General features: G+C 51.2%; 10 protein-coding genes across 10 annotated transcripts; 7 read left to right on the top strand and 3 right to left on the bottom strand.

Annotated features, from left to right (window-relative positions):
• Window positions 1–405: 405 nt before the first annotated feature.
• Window positions 406–2,758, bottom strand: EJ05DRAFT_445219 (glycoside hydrolase; the record flags this gene model as incomplete). Its single annotated transcript, XM_033742168.1, has 9 exons — window positions 406–1,017; window positions 1,096–1,422; window positions 1,480–1,622; window positions 1,668–1,700; window positions 1,756–1,782; window positions 1,837–1,886; window positions 1,933–2,016; window positions 2,066–2,580; window positions 2,633–2,758. The coding sequence occupies 9 exons, from the start codon at window positions 2,756–2,758 to the stop codon at window positions 406–408; spliced, it is 1,917 nt and encodes a 638-aa protein (XP_033595688.1).
• An 835-nt stretch (window positions 2,759–3,593) lies between these two features.
• Window positions 3,594–5,805, bottom strand: EJ05DRAFT_470488 (U4/U6 small nuclear ribonucleoprotein-like protein Prp4). Its single transcript, XM_033742943.1, has 3 exons — window positions 5,643–5,805; window positions 5,480–5,513; window positions 3,594–5,432 (listed from the first exon to the last, which is right to left on the bottom strand). Exons 1-3 carry the CDS (start codon window positions 5,700–5,702, stop codon window positions 3,928–3,930), a joined length of 1,599 nt encoding a protein of 532 aa, XP_033595687.1. The 5' UTR covers window positions 5,703–5,805; the 3' UTR covers window positions 3,594–3,927.
• A 643-nt stretch (window positions 5,806–6,448) lies between these two features.
• EJ05DRAFT_505243 (protein serine/threonine phosphatase 2C) lies at window positions 6,449–7,548 on the top strand (the record flags this gene model as incomplete). Its single annotated transcript, XM_033747685.1, has 2 exons — window positions 6,449–6,924; window positions 6,972–7,548. 2 exons carry the CDS (start codon window positions 6,449–6,451, stop codon window positions 7,546–7,548), a joined length of 1,053 nt encoding a protein of 350 aa, XP_033595686.1.
• A 630-nt stretch (window positions 7,549–8,178) lies between these two features.
• On the top strand, window positions 8,179–9,973 carry EJ05DRAFT_445254 (kinase-like protein; the record flags this gene model as incomplete). Its single annotated transcript, XM_033742170.1, has 2 exons — window positions 8,179–9,105; window positions 9,158–9,973. 2 exons carry the CDS (start codon window positions 8,179–8,181, stop codon window positions 9,971–9,973), a joined length of 1,743 nt encoding a protein of 580 aa, XP_033595685.1.
• Window positions 9,974–10,371: 398 nt separating this feature from the next.
• On the bottom strand, window positions 10,372–11,357 carry EJ05DRAFT_223807 (ribosome biogenesis protein NSA2). The gene is made up of 2 exons (XM_033739921.1): window positions 10,538–11,357; window positions 10,372–10,488 (listed from the first exon to the last, which is right to left on the bottom strand). The coding sequence occupies exons 1-2, from the start codon at window positions 11,305–11,307 to the stop codon at window positions 10,473–10,475; spliced, it is 786 nt and encodes a 261-aa protein (XP_033595684.1). The 5' UTR covers window positions 11,308–11,357; the 3' UTR covers window positions 10,372–10,472.
• Window positions 11,358–11,511: 154 nt separating this feature from the next.
• On the top strand, window positions 11,512–12,228 carry EJ05DRAFT_480589 (4A/4B type thioredoxin-like protein). The gene has a single exon (XM_033744895.1). It carries the CDS (start codon window positions 11,519–11,521, stop codon window positions 11,948–11,950), a length of 432 nt encoding a protein of 143 aa, XP_033595683.1. The 5' UTR covers window positions 11,512–11,518; the 3' UTR covers window positions 11,951–12,228.
• A 604-nt stretch (window positions 12,229–12,832) lies between these two features.
• Window positions 12,833–13,424, top strand: EJ05DRAFT_505239 (uncharacterized protein; the record flags this gene model as incomplete). The annotated part of the gene is made up of 2 exons (XM_033747684.1): window positions 12,833–13,259; window positions 13,312–13,424. 2 exons carry the CDS (start codon window positions 12,833–12,835, stop codon window positions 13,422–13,424), a joined length of 540 nt encoding a protein of 179 aa, XP_033595682.1.
• Window positions 13,425–14,217: 793 nt separating this feature from the next.
• Window positions 14,218–15,303, top strand: EJ05DRAFT_458195 (uncharacterized protein). Its single transcript, XM_033742549.1, has 2 exons — window positions 14,218–14,772; window positions 14,819–15,303. The coding sequence occupies exons 1-2, from the start codon at window positions 14,228–14,230 to the stop codon at window positions 15,147–15,149; spliced, it is 876 nt and encodes a 291-aa protein (XP_033595681.1). The 5' UTR covers window positions 14,218–14,227; the 3' UTR covers window positions 15,150–15,303.
• Window positions 15,304–15,908: 605 nt separating this feature from the next.
• Window positions 15,909–16,360, top strand: EJ05DRAFT_505237 (uncharacterized protein; the record flags this gene model as incomplete). Its single annotated transcript, XM_033747683.1, has 2 exons — window positions 15,909–16,134; window positions 16,278–16,360. The coding sequence occupies 2 exons, from the start codon at window positions 15,909–15,911 to the stop codon at window positions 16,358–16,360; spliced, it is 309 nt and encodes a 102-aa protein (XP_033595680.1).
• A 498-nt stretch (window positions 16,361–16,858) lies between these two features.
• EJ05DRAFT_445150 (uncharacterized protein) lies at window positions 16,859–18,382 on the top strand (the record flags this gene model as incomplete). The annotated part of the gene is made up of 3 exons (XM_033742164.1): window positions 16,859–17,169; window positions 17,248–17,804; window positions 17,895–18,382. The coding sequence occupies 3 exons, from the start codon at window positions 16,859–16,861 to the stop codon at window positions 18,380–18,382; spliced, it is 1,356 nt and encodes a 451-aa protein (XP_033595679.1).
• Window positions 18,383–18,800: the final 418 nt, after the last annotated feature.

The raw sequence follows: 18,800 nt of genomic DNA, 5'->3' as shown, positions 1-18,800 counted from the left end.
CGTCCGTCCGCATCCGTGACTGTGCTCCTGACCGGCTTTCCTCCGGCTTTTTTACAGACTTACAGTGTGTTTATTGACTGATACGCATGTGCTGCACGCGTGAGACGGATGGCGTGCCATGGGATACTGACGAGTACTGACGAGTGGTATGTAGAGGTGCATCTATGGATATCCAGTGGTGTGTGTGTGTTTGAGTAAGCGGGTAGGGTCGCGCCTGCATGAATGGCTACGGGACGGCTCCACTTCTCACCTGCTGCTTGCTGCAGGAGGGAGTGGGAGTGGGCCTGAGGCATTGATATGGGGGTTGGTGAGTGAGACTGCACGTGTTTCGGTGATATTGTAGATAGGGAGGAAAATTACCTCTACATTCATATCTCGTATATCCAACTACAGTACACCCAACACTCACTCCGCAACAAGCACAACCACCGACCACGCCGGCATCTCCACCTCAAACCACCCCTCCGCCCCCTCCTCCACCACCCCCTCCACCGGCCTCACCGCCCCCGGATCAACCTCATCATTCCTCGCCTCCGCATCACCACTCAACACCACCACCCTCGCCCTCTTCGTCCCCTCCACACCTCCCGCAAACCTCACCCTCAACGCCGTCCCCACCCCCGCATAATTCGCCCCCTTAACCACCCCCTGCCCACCACTCGACACAGACGCAACCCAAAACACCGTCGGCCCAAGCGGCCCATCCGCCACAACATCCACATACCTGTCCGTGGGGTCACTCGCCTGGGCAAACATCTGCTGGACAAAGTAGCTCGTCGATAGGATGGTGACAGGGGGGTCGTTGCGGAAGGAGAGCAGCGAGGGCGTCCAGGCGTTGTAGAGGTCCACGGCGGCGAGGTGGGCGATCAGGGGCGCGTAGGCGAGGCCCTGGACGAGGTCTGAGTTGCGCTGCGCGCCCATCATGTAGATTGCTTCTGCGACGGCGGACCGCATTGTTGGGTATGTTGCGCGCGTGCCGTTGTTGTGGTATATCGCGGCGAATTCGTTGATTATGTACTGTAGGGGTGGGGGTCAGTGTTTGGGACGTGAGGAGAGAAAGGGGGTTGTGGGAGAGATGGTAAGGGGGCAACGGACCTTGTTTGTGCGCGGGATGTTGTCGAAGAAGCTGAATGCCTCGACAAAGGCGTCGGGCCGGTCGTAGCGGTGGTAGTCGAGCCATGCGTCTCCGGGCAGGTCCTTGGGGAGGCAGTTGAGGTCTGCGGTGCTGGCGATGAGCGTGATGGATGGGTGCGCGGCGTGGATGGCGTCGTAGAAGCGTTGGAAGCGCTCGACGTAGCTGGCGCAGCCGTTGGACAGGTTGTCTTCGTTTCCGATCTCGACGTACTTGAGCGCGAAGGGCTCGGTGCGGCCGTGGGAGGCGCGGATGGCGCCCCAGTGCGTGCTTGAGTCGCCGACTGCGTACTGTGATCTTTGTCAGTAGATGAGCGTTGTGGTGTGCCAGGGACGGAGGCTGCATACTTCGATCTGGGCGAGGGCGTCTTCGATGTAGGGTTCTAGTGCGTCGCCTGTGACGGTTTCGCCCTTTAGTGCGAGGCCGGCGAAGATGTCCATCATGGGCTCAAGATTCATGTATTCTGCCCACTCGAGGTATTCGAGCGTGCCTAGGTCCGTTAGCTGAGATGAGCGAACGCGAGTGATCTGCTTACCTATGGCGTCTGTATTGGCATAACTCCAGACATCTACGGGTCAGTCAGCATACATAGCAGAGCGAGTGGAATATCTGAACTGCCTAACCTTGGCGACCTGGCCGATCCTCAAGTGCTGAATTGATGTTAGATCTGGACACAACTTGCGAGGGTGCGATCTGAAACTTACGGCCAATGGTCTGGTTCCATCTCAGCCGTCCATCGATTGTGTCGCCTTCACTGTCCATCGTCAGCACAGAGTGGTGAGTCAGGAGGATCTGCTCACAGATTGTTGCCTCCTGGAAACCTTAGGAACCGCCCTTTGATATCAGCAAGCGGCTGTGCGAGCTCTGGCTTGAGACCGTTCTCCCTACCACAGTCAGTATATAGTCTGCAGAGACTCCTACGGGAGAGCTAACTTGTCCAGATACGTCGGCAGATAGAGCGACATCAACGTAAAATACAAGGTCGAGCCCGCAGTCTTCGAGCCGTCAAACGTCAAGGCCCATACGTTGTTTCCGTTCGGAGCAGCCTTAACATCGAACTTTGCCTCATACTTGGTCCATTTGCTAGATTTCTTGATTGCAAGGGTAGTAGATCCAAATTCTGTACCTGAGCCGGTCTTTGGCACCAGCTTCACTGTCACATCGCCCTCGTAATCACCGCTCATCCAGAAGAAGGTCGAATATGTGCCTTGTGGGAGCTTGATACCCCAAAAGCCGTCATTCGAGAAGCCAACCTCGCCAGAAGCGTCCTCTGGCACGTCGACCTTGAGTGACCGTACTATTGCAGAAGTCAACGGGTTCGTGTCATCAATCGAGAGTGTCGCGTTGCCAATAGACGCGTATCGGAACAGACTCGCGTTTGTCCCCTGGAATGCATTGTCCCCGAGAAGCTGTCCGTGGATTCCTCCGTCGCCTCCGTGGTTGACGTCCTGATGTATACTTTAGCATATATCAAACATGCGTATCCCTAGCATATTCTACCTCAAACATCATTCCCACCGGGAGTGCACCAGAGCTGTTCCCACCACTCGTAGACACCTCGAGAGAAATGCTATACGTAGGCTTGACAAGCAAGCCTGCCGCGGCCAACAGCAACGATGAAAGCATATCACCGTACAGCACCAGCACCCAGATACACAACAAAGCCACAAGAAACCACGTTCGATGTGCAACGCGCCACCTCGTCCACGCGGGCGCACGCGTCCTATTTGAATAATTCCCGCAACTCAGCACCCCGTTCAGTTGCCCAGCAGCAAGCTCGCCGCGCGAAGCCTGACCTTTGCTTAGCATGGCAGGCGACAAATATCTGGTACTCTTCCAGTAAGTGGCATGTAGTCAATAGATCGTGAGCCCGGTACCAACCTCGTACTATGCTTGCTATGCGAATGGATATTAGAGCTCGAGTTGCACAAGCCGGGCATCGCTCCAGCTGACTGCATGCTGTGATCACTATCGCGAGGGAGAGCGAGCCAGGACCGCGCATCTCGAGCATGGAAATCACCCGCCGGCGACTGCATCCTTGCACATCAACAGTGTTTTGACTGTTTTGCTGCGAACGGATGGATGGGAGGTGGTTGGTACCGGATTGCCGGGAGCTTGGCTAGTCTAGATGGGGAAGTTCGGATATCTGATGTGTAGAGAGCGAGAGAACATCGTGGTCGCATGTCCCGCTGGTTGAAAGACCTGCAGGTGTCCAGCAGACTGATATCAGCTCGTGATGGATGAATGCCCTGTAGAGGTTGCAATGTGCATGACTACGGGGAGATCACTGTCACTACCAGGATGCGGGGTGAAATCTGGGGAAGCTGCTTAAGCTGTAGGAACCAATTGGGTTAAGGGTTGGACGATGTCGATACCGCCCTTGACGTACCGGAATATCGTAGTCTAATTTGTTACATACCTAGATGCGGATGTGTCAGTACGAAATGGATGGCACGTTTGAGCTTGGTGCGTCGACAGCAAAAAATTGATGTGAAAGCTTTTCATTTTGTTGGTATCAGTATCTTGGCCGCTCCTCTTCGTGCAGAACCCCAGAGTTTACTTCTCTCTTACTTGAGCGATGGTCTCATTTCGCTCACTATCTGCCTTCAGCATGGTTCGTCTGACGGCACTAGTAGAGTCCCTCACATTACCGACGAAGCTCTTCCTTCAAGAGCCTTGAGCTTGTCGCCAGCTTGGCTGACGTCTCGGATCGCTGTGCCTGTGTAAGCATGTGCTATGCTCAAGAGTGATTGGAGGAGAGATATATCTCACGATACGGGAGAATATCATCTGTCTCACTCCTCCATGTTCTCTCTAGCTTCAGTCACAGGCAAATCTCTCTTCCATATCTTCACCGTTCGGTCGTGGCCGCTACTGGCAATATATTCGCCGTCCGAGGAGACGTCTACGCTGAGAACATTTCCAGTATGACCACTGAGCACCTTGACAATCTCCCAGTCGTCGGATGAATATATCTTGATCTTCTTGTCAAAGCCGCATGAGACAAAGTACGTGCCTGCGTGCTTCGGCACCGGCATTCCTTCTGCGTCTGTTGCGAGGGGTTTGCCGCTATATGGGCCATCTACGCCTTTGAACCAATGCAGGTCTGTGACACCTCCCTGATGGGACGCAATCGCTGTTGTTTCTCTGATCTTTCTGATGTCCCAGCACTTGGCAAACCCATCGCCGGAGCCGGTCAGGATGCGATGACTGTCGATGCTCCAGTCCAGAGCGTAGATTGGCTTAATGTGGCTGTCCAGGACCATGACAGAGCGTCCACTGCGGACATCCCATACACGACCTATGCTGTCAAGACCGGCGCTGGCCACGAGGGAGCCATCAGGGTTAAAGGCAACTGTGTATACCTCTTTCGAATGACCTTCTTGTAGCAGTAACTCGGTTGTTGTCTCTACGTCCCACATGCGCCAGGTGGTATCATACGATGCAGAAGCGAGGTACCTGCCCGAGGGATGGAATTCAGTTCGGCATACGCGTCCGAGATGTCCAGATAGTGTAGCTAGCGGCACATCTTTCTCCAATGACCATAGGTGTATCTGTCCTTCTCCACCCCCTGAGGCCAAATTGACTGATCCTGTAGAGACATTGCTTCCTGGTAATGTAGCACCCGGAGACCATGTCAACCCACCAATCTGGCTTGTATGTCCCCTGAAAATATGCTTCTGTTCGAGGTTTGGCACATCTAGGATCCTGATTCCACCTCCCCAATGGCCAGCTGCGACCAACTGGCCATTTGGTGAGAATCGAGCTAAACTGACAGGTCTGTCACCGGCGACCTGCGAGCCGAAAAGTTCAAACGTCGCGAGGCCGTGCTTTATGTCTTCGCGGTGCTTTACGTGCGACCTGAGCGGGATGGTAGCCTCCTGTTTTTGATACAGTACTCGTCCTTGAGCTTTGGCCAGAGAGTATTTTGCCAAGTGCTTTCTCGCATTCAGTAGTGCGTCTGTCCCTATGGTATAGAACTCTTCTTGCGCTTCACCTTCGTCGTCAGGCTGCTCAGTCGCATCGCGCATGACCTCATCCTGTAGGTGATCAGCCGATTCTTGGATCGACGTCAATATCTCTCGCAGACGGTCTCTTCGCTCCGCGGGTCCTTCTCCGAATAGGGTCATTGGCTCTTTCAATTCTCTTAATCGCGCCCGGACACGCGTATCGTCAGTGGGTACGGCAATGGCAGCAGCCCGGCGCTTTCGCTCGAACTGTGACATGATGGCACTCGCCTTTTCCGACGGCATACTTGTTTCGCCTCCAGCGGATCGCATGGTATAGTCATGGTCGAGAGCTGAAGATGGTGAGTAGAGCAACTTCAAACCCAATCTTGGTACGTACGGATGTTGGTCAGCTCGACCCCCATATCTTGATCCTACAGTATTCACATCCATGATCAGCAATGCTTGGGTGGAGGAAGTAGATGACTGTCTGTTTGCAAAAGCTTGTGAATCCACGATGTGCTTTGAGGAGATGTAGCTTTGATAGCTATGGCACTACTTACGTCGTCATCGGATCCCTCCTCCACAAAAGCCTGCCTCGAGGGGTGGATATGAGACACCATTCTGTATGGAAGTGCGCGGGCGATACTGGCGCACACAAAGCGTTGTGATGTATTTCAAGCTCATGGAGTTCTAGAAGCTGAAGCTGTAGGCCGCCTGGCGCCTGTGTCTCCAATGCGACGCTATACCCTTTTAAGGCACGCGTACTAGCTACACAACCTTGGAAGTATGTAATATGATTTGGGCTCGCCCCAAAGTTCGAGCTATTTGCAGCGCATTAGAGATCTCTTGACAGTGTAGGGATAATGGTATCGACACGACATGCGTTTCCCTGTGCTGTCGCCCACAAAAGAGAGTACCCGAATCATAGGTACATGCAGGTACCGCCAAGATCCCTATCATTCGCATATATTCAGGGTCCACTTTATAATCTCAAGCCTCATCGGCTTACTAGACATTGTTAGGCTTTTCATGATTCTGGCGACTGTACACTACAGCTGTTGAATACCTAGGCGCTTCTATGATTGTATTCAGTATGCTCGCTCTGGTCTGATATCATTCGCATGAAGGAGGCTCAATGTCAACTATGCACTGGAGACGCGGTCTACAACTTTCGAGCAGTCTTTTCTCACTCCTTCCTTCATCGTTGCACCACAACCACCTACTCTTAGCGCCGCAATCATCCTCTGCCACCTCTGCCCGATCATCGGGGTCAATTAGCCTCCCTAATTCCTACACAACATGGCCGAAAGAGCCGTGGCTCTGCTCAGCGCAAGTCACCTCTTTAAGGCCATTCCATACGTCAGCAATGGACCGATCCGAACCATCGCTCACTTATCGTATATCTGCATCGTATTCCGCCAAGAATGCCCAATTGGACCTCAACCGGAATAACTTCAATCACGATGAAAATATAAATACAAAACCTACGTTGGAAGATGCAAACGGGCGTTTGACGAAGCAAAATCGGCCTCGAAGCGGTCAAGACTCCTTCTTTGTATCAGAAGTTGGCAGTACAGGCTCAACGGCATTTGGTGTAGTGGACGGGGTTGGGGGATGGGTAACTTCAGGAGTAGACCCTGCAGACTTTGCCCATTCACTTTGTGATTATATGGCTATATCTGCCACTGGCTATGTGGAAGGGCAGTCGAAGAAATCGATCAGGCCTAGAGATCTGATGCAATCGGGATACGACAAGGTCATGAATGATAATACGATCAATGCCGGTGGGAGTACGGCCTGCATTGGTGTGGCTCATCCCAATGGGGCCCTAGAAGTTGCCAAGTAGGTTCCATCTGGGCTACCGAGAGCATAGAGCTGACTTGATGCAGTCTGGGAGATTCTGGCTTCGTGCATATTGGTCGGGGCAAGATAAGCTTTACATCAGATGCCCAAACCCACGCTTTCAACACGCCATTCCAACTTTCGAAGATACCTCGAAGAATGAGGGCTCAAATGGCCATGTTCGGGACTGAAAGCGCTTTTGCAGATAACCCGAAAGATTCGAAAGTTACTATGCACGATCTCAGCCATGGGGACATTCTAGTTCTCGCGACAGACGGTGTATGGGACAATCTGAGTCCTCAAGATACGCTCGAGATCGTTAGTAGGTACATGATAGACAACGGTGCTTGGACAGACTCTGGAGCTGGCATCACGGTCAGTAAGAAATTGGGCGTGGCGACTGAGCAGGCCAGTGGCAGGCAGACGCTTCAGTCTCTCATAGCTCGTGCGGTCACAAAAGAGGCCAAACGAGCGGGTCTGAACGCTAGACGAGACGGTCCTTTCGCAAGGGAGGTACGACGTTATTATCCTGCCGAGAAATGGCATGGCGGGAAGCCTGACGATATATGTGTCGTCGTTGTCATCGCCGTGAATCCGCTTGAGTCATCGACTGCCAAGCTTTGAGATAACCACGATTGCATAGTCTCACAAAACAGCATTTGGTGGCGTTTGCAGTCGGCTACATTGGGTTTTTTTTGCATTTGGCTTCGTTGGGTGGTGTGTAGACGAGTAAATGAGGTATATGTAAACTTGTGAGTGATGGATCTCGCGGTCTACTGCACTCTATAATATGGTCCTTGCAGACAGGCTTGCAGCCCAATGCAAACGACCATTTGCATCAGAGTGACATTGTTCTCATGTCGTCCATATCGTCCCATGTACTGTTCAATATTAACATATTGCAACCAATGTGTAGAATAATTAGTCTGCACTCGTAAATCTGTAGCTGAGCATTAATTAGTCTCGTGTTCGCAACGCTAATGACGGCAGGAGGCATATTCGCTTAATCACCATTGTTTACACCGAGTTGTTGCTGGCGCAACTCTAGCTTGGCTTCACTTCCGCATAGGGATGTCAACTTCTGACCTCTCACGGGCCCGCATGTTTCACGACGCGACGACTTTGGATTTTTGCCTGCTAACCTACATCCTTTGGTGCCGAATATCCTATGGACCGATAGTCAACACCTTCAACATTCATTTATCCGGATTTTGCTTCGCGACGCGCCGCCATATACCATAAAATATAGCTTCGATGGCCGCGGCGTCTCCGACACCGCTACCTTCATATGGCAACGGCAGGGTTACTCGACATGCATCAACGCGGATGATGCAAAGTAGGCGAGAGTCTCCTCTGGCTGCGCTGGGCATGTCGCAGGGCTTCACGGACAATGCGCCTATGCTGCAGAGCATCCACGTTGGTGACAGCTCAGACGACGAGGGACCAGCTCCAAGTCTAAGCAAGTACGCAGAGGAGATTATCGCCCATAACGCAATCAATTCACCGGAACGACAACGACGTGAACCAAAGCTACGAATTACGAGGGACCCTTCAGCATCGAATACACCAAAGCCTGAATCACACATAACACCGGCGCTGTCAATGAGGATCAAGAGGGTTAATGTCAAGGGAGCTCCTATGCGAAGACAGAAGCGAACGCTGCAAGGAGAAGACGAGGCGCCACCTTCACAAGATCAGGAGAATGTACCAATGACGGCTATGAGGAAAGACAGTCCTGTAGCGATGATCGACTCAATATCAAGGGAGACGAGGGAATCCAGGGAGGAAAGGCATGTTCCTCTTGCTTCCCTAAGTGCGAATACTCCTCTGAGGCCCGCACCCCCACCGCCGCCGAAGATGTCAGTCCTAGAGACAGCTACTGCTGCGGGTGGTGCCTCAACCACAAAGACGAAAAGACGGAAGAATCACATCATGGTGAACGGGAAGATATACTCTCAGATGGGAAAGATCGGTAAAGGCGGAAGCTCCGATGTATACCGAGTGATGGCCGAAAATGCAAAGATGTTTGCTTTGAAACTGGTCAAACTGGAAGATGCCGATGAAAGTGCTGTGCGCGGCTACAAGGGCGAGATCCAGCTTCTCAAGAAGCTCGAAGATGTCGATCGAGTTGTGCGACTGTTCGATTATGAAGTAGACGAGGACAAGCAACGTCTTAGTGTGGTATGTTAATTTGAACAGTATTTCCTATGAAGCCTTACTGATGTGTTCTCAGTTGATGGAGATTGGTGAATCCGATCTGGCTAAAACTCTTCGTCTCAAGCTCGACAACGAAAGCTCAAAGTTTGATCCTACGTTTACACGCTACTACTGGAAAGAAATGCTTGAATGTGTTCAAGCAGTACACGATTTCGACATCGTCCACTCAGATCTAAAACCGGCCAATTTTCTGCTGGTCCAAGGCCGACTGAAGCTTATTGACTTTGGCATTGCCAACGCTATCGACATCGACAACACTGTAAATGTTCACCGCGACAGCCATGTGGGTACACCGAACTACATGTCACCAGAGTCTTTGGAGGACACCAATGCAGTCCACCGTGGCTCCGGCAGATCCTCCATCGGGAAAATGATGAAGCTAGGGAAGCCTAGTGACGTATGGAGTATGGGATGTATCTTGTACCAAATGGTATATGGTCGCCCTCCATTTGCTCACATCTCATCCCAAATACGGCGCGTTATGGCAATCGTCGATCACAGCTTCAAAATTGAATTTCCTAGTAGAGGCGTGGGTGACGTGCGCGTACCCTCCAGCCTTCGTTACACACTTCGGCGGTGCTTGAACCGAGACCCGGATAAACGACCGACGATTCCGGAAATGTTGGGTGAACAGGATACATTTTTGAACCCAGATAGCAATGAAGACTTGAGGATCTCCCAAGACGTCCTCGCTCAAATCATTCAACGCGTCGCGTTAAGATTTAGAGATCCCAACAAGGCACCTCCGACCGACGAAGAGATACGGCAGTATCCTGCAAGCTTTTATGCTAAGATCCGGGACTTACAAGATCACCTTGTGGATGAGGATTAGAGCTCTGTTGAAGTATGATGACTTTTTACGATTCTCATCTGTTTCTTGTTTCATGATACCGGACAAGTGGTTGCATGTGTCCACATCGCACTGTATCATCTCCCATCCCTTGGAATTCTGCGAGCATGGCGCTACGGTGCTGCATAGTTCTGGCAGTTTCTCTCTTATCATTCCACGATCTGTTCTGGGGAGCCTCTGGTAGCAACTTTGTACATATCATTCCTTGCACTAAGCGCACACGGGTTACGTTTGGAGTTGGATAAAAGCGATGCATTTGTGGACGATATTGCCACGGCATCCTTCAACTACTTCAGTTGAGGCAGTTTTCATTGCCAATCTATATCCGCTATTGGTATGCAGCAATAATTTTGAAACCTTTTACCCTTTCAAACCCCTGAGTGGCTTTAGAGAGACTTGAACTCCCAAATTTAGCAGCCATAATCCTGAACACCAGACGCCAACGATGCTGTATACCATGTGGATCCGATCGTAATAAAATTTAGACGAGAAGCAGACTATATCATGTCAGGGGATAGTTCATTGTATCGGTGCATGATCACTTACGCATTTATGCAGCCATCGTTCTCTGGATTATTCGTGACTTGTGCATATCGACCCCATACCACCTTGCCGCCAGCTGTGACCAATCCTAGTTCCGACACATTGACTTCAATGATCGTACCCTTGGTAAGCACGCCCAATTGCGTATACATCGGGTTCTGTGGATTCTTCTTGACACTAATGATCGGCAACTGGACTGTCACACTCAATTCTGGGTGTGTCACATTTGCCTTCTTGTACCGCAGACCCATCGGCCGGATGAAGCGCTCATACTTGACCGGACGACGAGTAAAATCAGGCCCGACAAACGTTGGCTTTGTTATCATGCGTTTCCAGCTCTTCTTCTTCGTCTTCGCACCCGTTTTGACCACCTTGAACATCTCCTCCTCACTTATGCCCTTGACTTTTGGTAGTGGCACGCTGAACCGTGCCGCCTTCTCATTCCGCTTCTGCTTGATTGCCGAGCTCAATGCCTTAGCATTCTTCTCGTTGGAACGATCCATCAGATATTGTGGAAGGGGTGTGGTGCCGGGCTCTGCGGCATCGGACGACTTGACATTGCGCTCCTCGTGGGCTTTGATCGTCTTCTTCATCTGTATCTTCTCCTTGTGCCGCTTCTGTGCGTACAGTTTGGCCCGCAGGCCACGCAGATTCTGTGCATCTTTGCTGGCTTTGTGGCCTTCGCGGGCAGTGCGTTTGCGCTTGCGCTCTTCGTGATCGAGGCGCTTGCCGTGCTGTTTTTGCCAGCGCTCGATATACTCGTTCTGAGGCATGGTGGCGAGTTAGAATGTTCTTTGTGGGTTTGTTGGCCGGTGATCGCAAAATGGCAAGATTGTCGAGTACTTTTTTGCGGAGAATCGTGAAATCTTGGCGTCACGTGCGATTAGATAACATCCAACTCTCAGACATGGCTGAGTATGTAGTAGTTTTATACACCCATCAACCTCCTAACACCTTCAGCTTCCGACCCTTACACAGCTAGCTATGGGTTCTGTCGTTCTTCCTCATCTCCGCACCGGCTGGCATGTGGACCAAGCCATCATGTCAGAGGAGGAGCGGCTCGTGGTGATCCGCTTCGGTCGAGACTATGACCCGGACTGCATGCGACAAGACGAAGTCCTTTACAAAATCGCCGACCGCGTCAAGAACTTTGCCGTCGTATACCTTTGCGATCTCGACGAAGTGTCCGACTTCAACCAAATGTACGAACTGTACGACCCAATGACGATCATGTTCTTCTACCGCAACAAACACATGATGTGTGATTTCGGCACGGGTAACAACAATAAGCTGAACTGGGTGTTGGAGGACAAGCAGGAGCTTATTGATATCATTGAGGCCATATATCGAGGGGCGAAGAAGGGACGCGGTCTGGTAGTCAGTCCAAAGGACTATTCCACCAGGTACCGGTACTAGATGAAGGACGAAAGTACTGAGAGCGATACGTTTTTGCGGCATGAAGACATGCTAGTATGTCTATACCACTATATGACACTCACACTCATGAAGAACTGGGTATCATAGAGTAGGCCAGGGGAAGAAGATGTCGTCAACTGAAACTCTACGGCATCCGCTTCGCTGGAGGATGATTTTGATCACCATCAGTACGCAGGGCGAATTAGGCACTCGAGGACCTAAAAAAGGTACTAGACTTACATCACAACTCAATACAGGATCATTATGCTGAACAACAAACAGTCCTTTCTCGTAGGCCCAGCCGTGCTAAACCCATGCATACACTAATACTTAGCTTCAGATGTGTGACATTTACCATCATGTAAGCTCTCTAATGGAACTCACAAACTACGCGAACATAGTTGCGGTGCTGTCATTTTCCTGTCTGTCGTACCTTGAAGTCTCCCTTCCCGGGAGTAAGCGCAGTCTCATATAGTTCGAGATAAATCAACACATACATTTTATTCACTACTCTCGAATGGAAAAACAGATTTGATCAATGCGGGGACCCATAGAACATTACACCATATGCCCGCAGTATTCATTATCGAGAAGTTTAGTCACCCGAGATTGAAAACAGGGGTCGAATACGACACGGTAACAGGTGGACTGTGGACGCTATCATGGAACCAGGATGCGTGTATAGCCCATGATATAGGAGTGAAAGATGACATGCTACAACTGCGTTTGAGAACTGTCCCTTCCCTATTTCAATTGAGATGAATTATATCAATTGAACGTTAACAAGGGGGTCTCAAGACCTCATCTTCCACTTTGCTCCCTCTCTCGCTCTTTACTCCCTATCTTGCTTGTTACCCCCTTTCTCGCTCTTCAGCAACGACCATGTCGCCTTCAAGATCTGCCAATGAGAAAAAGCGAGCAGTCGCAGGACCTAGCAAAGTCATGAAGTCGACCACCTCCCTGAAAGCACCAACCTATATTTTTCCTCTCGAGGACGGTCCACCCCATGACTTTCACATGCATATCGTGACCTCTAGGGCGTTCAAATCTCTCGAAGAACTCCAAGCACTCGACTTCGAGAAGCAAGACAACATGCTGTGCCCTGGCTGCCACATGCCCGACCGCTACACGACCATTTCTACAAGCCGTGGTAAAGGTCGAAAGGGAAGGCTTGTCATTCATTGCGAGCTGAAAGTGGATGGTTTCAGAAGAGAATATGTTGTCAACCGGCAGAAGCGGCTGGTGATTATTTTGGGACTGTGCAATGCTTTCTTAATGGTGGTATTGGCATTGATGTTGAATGGACTTGGTGAGTAGAAAGTGGATATTGCCGCTCGAACTGTTCACTAACGATATATCAGGGCCGGAAAGAGCAGCAAGGGCATGTAGAATGGGATGGAAGATATTTTTGAGAGAGGTTGAGATTTCTTTGCACCTTGGTCGTAGAACCCTGGGCTTCAGTCCTGGATACTGAACTCTATGTTCCTGAGCACTAATCAAAGAACTTGCTCCAAGTGTTATAACTATTATTTCAATCTAGAGGATCACTTTATCTGATGTTTAACGCCAAGATAAGGTCATAACACAACTTTTCTGATCACTTGGCATCGAACATGGCAGCTAGTGTCGCGGTGTTGTTCTAAGGTCTCAGGACAAGTGAACTGCAACTTGTTCACTTCGTCCTATAGTGTTGTTGTCTGGTGCTGGTGCTGCGATGGCAGAGAAACGGCAGTGGCTGCAGTTTTTGATCGGCCTTGTTCATCCATTTCATTCATCTTACCTTCATCAAACATGGATCCTGCGTCTATCGAGTTGGCCTATAGGCTGTGGCTCGAAGATATCAACACGATTCTTGCAAGCACCGACGATAGTGACGGCATTGACAATGCTCTCGAAACTTTTAGAGCAGAGCTCGAGGCAAACATTCGAATAGTCGATGATCGAAAATGCGCCCTTGAATTTCTTGGTAACTCTCTTCGGGAAGAAAGACAAAATCGCACCGAGATCATTCGCCTCGTTCAACAAGACAGAACCGCGAGCCAAGACCACGAACTTGCGTGTCGCCTAGGAGGAAAGCAGGTCAATGTACAAGACCGCGACATGTCCACTAGATTCTTTGATGACTGTGCGCTCGTCATCTCTGCTGTACATGATGATGAGCGTGTTGTCACTGAGATCACTTCTGGACTACGTCTTCTTGACTGGGATGACTCAGCTTCGCATATTCTGGTAAAAAACGAGCATAGCGACGACAACTCTGTAAAAGGAGAGTCGTCAATGGCACGGTTGGGGAAAGGCAAAGGAAAGGCTCAAGAGATCGTCCGACATGAATGCTCGTCGTGTGGCGAGTCCTTTCATCATTTTGATGTGATCCGGCTCTCCTGCCAGCCAGAACCACATAATTACTGTCGTGATTGTCTTCGTGGGATGTTTGAAGCATCGATGACCGACAGTGGCTTGTTTCCACCTCGCTGTTGTAAGGGTCACATTCCTCTGAGCTCAGTTCAAGACTTTTTCACGAGAGACTTTTTGGCCGAATTCGAAATCCGAAGAATTGAGCTCTCGACGCCGAATCCGACATACTGTTCAGAAGAGCTATGCCACCGATTCATCCCACCAGACAGAATACAGGCCAGTGTTGGTACTTGTCGGGGATGCAACCGCAAGACCTGTGCTGTATGCAAGAGCCCCCAACACGATGGACTCTGTCCCGAGGATAAAGACACCAAGTCGTTACTCTCGACGGCACAGGAGAAGGAATGGCAGCAGTGCTTGAAGTGCCGGCACATGGTAGCAATCGATGCCGGATGCAATCACATTGAGTAAGTGCTTAGATGTCAGTCTGTGTTCATTTCACTAATCCTATAGATGTCCCTGTGGTGCCCAGTTCTGCTATGAATGCGGCAAGGTATGGAAGACGTGTCAATGTGACCACGCGAGGGTCGACCGAATCATCTATACGGATCCAAATTCCAGGTCAGGAAATGTACGAGCTCGAGAAGCACCGGTATGGCCAAGTCCTCTTCAATTGGACTGCGAACACAGACCCAACGGAGGCAGATTTGATAGATATTTTGCTGTCAATGGCAAGGACTTTATCGAGTGTCGCGGATGTCATAGCCTATTCAGACGGTACATATTCGAGTGTCAAGACTGTAATCTTCGGGCATGCTTGAATTGCCTGAGACACAGATTTTGAAGCCCCCGCTTGCCTAGCTATTACTTTATAGGTGGTATGATATATCTAGAGAGCTCTGGAACCCCATACCTCATTGCAGAATGTTGCTCTATCTTACTGGGACTGGAAATGCTCAAGCGGCGTTGTGATAGAAAAGTTGTACTATCGCTTTGTGAAGAAGGGACAAGGCTATAATTCTGTCCATTGACAATATCGTTGCGACGGACAGCAAATAGATCGAATGAAAATCAATCATTAGAAGTATCTCGATTCGTTCGCTTGATACCTGATGCTATCGCATATATGATTTATAGTTTCCTGGATGCACTTCGTAGAATTGCGATGGTGAAGACCAATGAAAGTGTCGCGGACTGTGACACTGGCTGGTCTCACCTTGAAGGCAGCTTGCTGGGATGAGAAGTCGTTCAGATCAATGCCTGGTAGACCAGAGGTCCAGGCGACCTGAGAATCCAACTTCTCTATAATAAATACATCGCAGGAGTGGAGTATTCTGCTGAGCAGTGGCACAACCAAAGTTGACTTTGCCAAGCCTCGTAGCTCTTGCTCCGAACTTCCACGCTCCGACCTCACGAAGTCCTGCACTCATCATCTTGATCTTTACACCGCGCAACGCTGAACATAACCTGTCGTGTCGACTTCGTATCACCGCCTGAAGACGGCGCAAGTCTCTGTAACCTTCAATTGCGCGTCTACAACCCCATATCGACCTCGCAGCGAGATTACAACCACGACACTCATACCAGATCTCAGGACGCTCCAATGCCGACCCCAATTTCAAAGGCGTTTGCCGAGAAGGCACCTAAGGTTCCACCGACCTTCGACGGCGTTGATTACGACGATACGAATGCACTCAAGGCGGCTCAGGATTCCGTCATCCGCGAGCAATGGGTTAAGGTCATGATGGGACGACTAGTACGGGAGGAGCTGGCGAAGTGCTACTACACAGAGGGAGTAAATCATCTCGAGAAGTGTGGAAAGCTAAGAGGTAAGCCTAGGACCTCGTAACAATCAAGATATGCGCCTTAGAGGGAAGAGAAGGGAAGACGGATGGACACAAACGCCCCGGACCTGTATCAAATCAAGACCGAGACTAATCATGCACAATCGCTAATTCTCATGTCTGTATAGAACGATACTTCGAGCTGTTGAAGGAGTCAAAGATCAAGGGACATCTGTTCGAGCAAATGAATTACGCCCCGAAGAAAGATTAATATAGTCACCTAACACCCCGATCAACGCATATACGAGACCAGAACTCGTTGGATCATACGACTACATTCAAGCCACTGCTTAAAAGAAAGAGAATCTACATAATGGGTAGATGGACATATTGTACATATATCGATATCAGCTTAAGCTACTCTGAATCGAGGGGCTCCAACCCGTGGCGTTCCAGAAGTTCGCAAAAGACTATCTACACGAACTATAGCTGTAAATTCAGTAGCAGTATCAGCAACCTCGTACTATGATCGTCTATGTGCATAGATATCAGGGCGATATTGAGCAATTCACTTCACGTGATAACAACACCGAGCTATATGATTGGGTGTCTAGCACTGACGTCTCTCAGCCCCGCGAATCATGAACCCCACACGACGTAGTTTGAAGGTACGAACAGCATTCATTTCATGGCTGTGATGATACAACATACTCACTCAATTGACAGATGCTGAAACCTTGACTCTCGGGATCGATACTTGAACGGCGCAATGCCGTATCCCTTCCAACTTCCCACCACCAGTGCGACGCCTCTATCCCAGTCTCTAACCTCCTACACTCATCCCTCTCTCCCACTCACAGCAACAACGCACCGTCACTCTCTACGCCAATGCCTCAAATCCTGGAAACGCACACCTCCCGCCCAGCAACAATCGCAACTCCCACAGCTCATACAGGCCATTACGGCATACCTCCCCTACCTCTTCGCCCTCGATGCTGGCCTCTCTGGCAAGGCCGTGGCCGGCGAAGAGCTCGATGTTGTGCTCGTCAGCGAAGTCATCGTGGAATGGAAACCCGTACTGTCCAGCACCCCAGGCCTCAACTTAAATCTCCCGAGCACGCAGTCCAAAGACAAAGAGAAAGATGGCGGTGGCAGCAGCAGCAAGACTGAGAGAGAATCTGCACGCGCTGGTCGCGTCCGCCTGAAAAGCCTCGAATCCGAACTCGCATTCACCCTCCTCACACTCGCCCTCGCACACATCCTCGCTGCCCGCACACACCTCCGAGTCCTTCTCGCCGATACCCCAGACTCTTTCTCGCTCACCACCCGCAGCGCACAACACGCCAAAGCCCTCCGCAGCATGCTCGACGCCCACTCCATTCTCACTTACCTACTGCCGCGCACCCAGTCCGCGCCCACCCCTCCCGTCGCAGACATTTCACCCTCCGCCATCTCCGCCCTCCAATCCCTCACCCTCGCCGATGCAACGCTCCTCTTCGTCGCAAAGGACGATCCCTATCCAGCCGCCCTGGCCGAGGCCCGCAGCAAGAGCAGCACCGAATGGATGTACAAGGCGCCCAGTCTGGGTAAGGTGCGCGCCGGCCTGTTCGCGCGCTGCTGTCTCGAAGCCGCCGCCCACGCTTCCCGCGCACACTCGCTGTTCTCCGCCGCGAGCACGAGCACAGGCGGAGGGACAGGCAGGAGCATCGACGAACGTCTCGCGCGCTACGCCGACGCCGTCCGCCGCACCGCACGCGCCAGAGCAGCACGATTCCTCGGCGTCGACGCCGAAGCAGATGCGAAAGTCGGGCTTGGCATCGCATGGCTACGCGGCGCGAAGACCGAGCTGGGCTTGGCCGTGGCCGGCAGCGAAGACGCGGACGCGGACACGGGGGCCAAGCGCAGCGGGTTGGCGAAGCTGAAGAGCTCATGGAAGGAGAGCCGCGAGGCGAAGAAGGTGCAGACGCATACGGCGTGGGGTGCGGACGGCGGGCGTGCCGAGGAGGCGCTGATACTGGACGATCTGGAGAGGAAGTGGATGAAGACGAATGATACGATTGGGGTGCAGACGATACCTGGGTATGCGGCGCTACTGGCGGGGATGCCGAGTGGGCGGGATCCGTTGAGGGAGATGTTGAGGCCGTGGAAGGTGCCGGTCTTGGATGCGGAGGAGGTTGCGCGGATGAGGGCGCCGCCGGAGAGCGGGGACCGGGTCGAGGAAGGGGAGAGTAGTGGGGACGACGATAGCGTAGTGCCAGGAGCGTTTCCGGAGGGCGTAGGGGCGTACTATTAGATCATATATATATATATATATATATATATTCATATATATATGGATACGGACAATGGTCTCTCATAGTGAGAAAATAAAGATATATCTGGGAGATTCGAACAAGCAAAGAACAAGACATAAGATATGTGCAAATCGCTAAGCTATGTAGACCGCACTTCGCCTCATGAATATGTACATGCGTGAATAGACAACCAAGCGCTCGGAAAGGATATCATATCGTTGTTAATCTGGACGGGATGATACTGAGGATATGTCGCGTTTCGACGCGCAGGTTTGAAAGAGTAATCTGAAAAGACGCAAAACGAGGATGCTCCAGAGGCGAAAGCTCGAAACGCCGGTTCTGTGACATGACCCGTTTGAAAACGCAAAACAAAGGCCGCCTGAACAATGTCGCGTGGGTGCACGTGGCGATAAACAA

Source organism: Pseudovirgaria hyperparasitica (assembly GCF_010093815.1).
Source record: "Pseudovirgaria hyperparasitica strain CBS 121739 unplaced genomic scaffold EJ05scaffold_21, whole genome shotgun sequence".
Classification (NCBI taxonomy): domain Eukaryota; kingdom Fungi; phylum Ascomycota; class Dothideomycetes; order Acrospermales; family Acrospermaceae; genus Pseudovirgaria; species Pseudovirgaria hyperparasitica.
Note: the sequence above shows the minus strand (reverse complement) of the source record. Positions and strands in the feature narration are given on the sequence as shown.

Bases quoted from the DNA above. Each gene is read 5' to 3' on its own strand.
- EJ05DRAFT_480589 (XM_033744895.1), top strand. From the start codon at position 11,519: ATGGGTTCTGTCGTTCTTCCTCATCTCCGCACCGGCTGGCATGTGGAC.
- EJ05DRAFT_223807 (XM_033739921.1), bottom strand. From the start codon at position 11,307: ATGCCTCAGAACGAGTATATCGAGCGCTGGCAAAAACAGCACGGCAAG.
- EJ05DRAFT_458195 (XM_033742549.1), top strand. From the start codon at position 14,228: ATGGCACGGTTGGGGAAAGGCAAAGGAAAGGCTCAAGAGATCGTCCGA. The intron at 14,773-14,818 runs GTAAGTGCTTAG...CTAATCCTATAG, and splicing joins GCCGGATGCAATCACATTGA to ATGTCCCTGTGGTGCCCAGT.
- EJ05DRAFT_470488 (XM_033742943.1), bottom strand. From the start codon at position 5,702: ATGGTGTCTCATATCCACCCCTCGAGGCAGGCTTTTGTGGAGGAGGGA. The intron at 5,514-5,642 runs GTAAGTAGTGCC...TGAATACTGTAG, and splicing joins AGGAGGGATCCGATGACGAC to GATCAAGATATGGGGGTCGA. The intron at 5,433-5,479 runs GTACGTACCAAG...CACCATCTTCAG, and splicing joins GGTCGAGCTGACCAACATCC to CTCTCGACCATGACTATACC.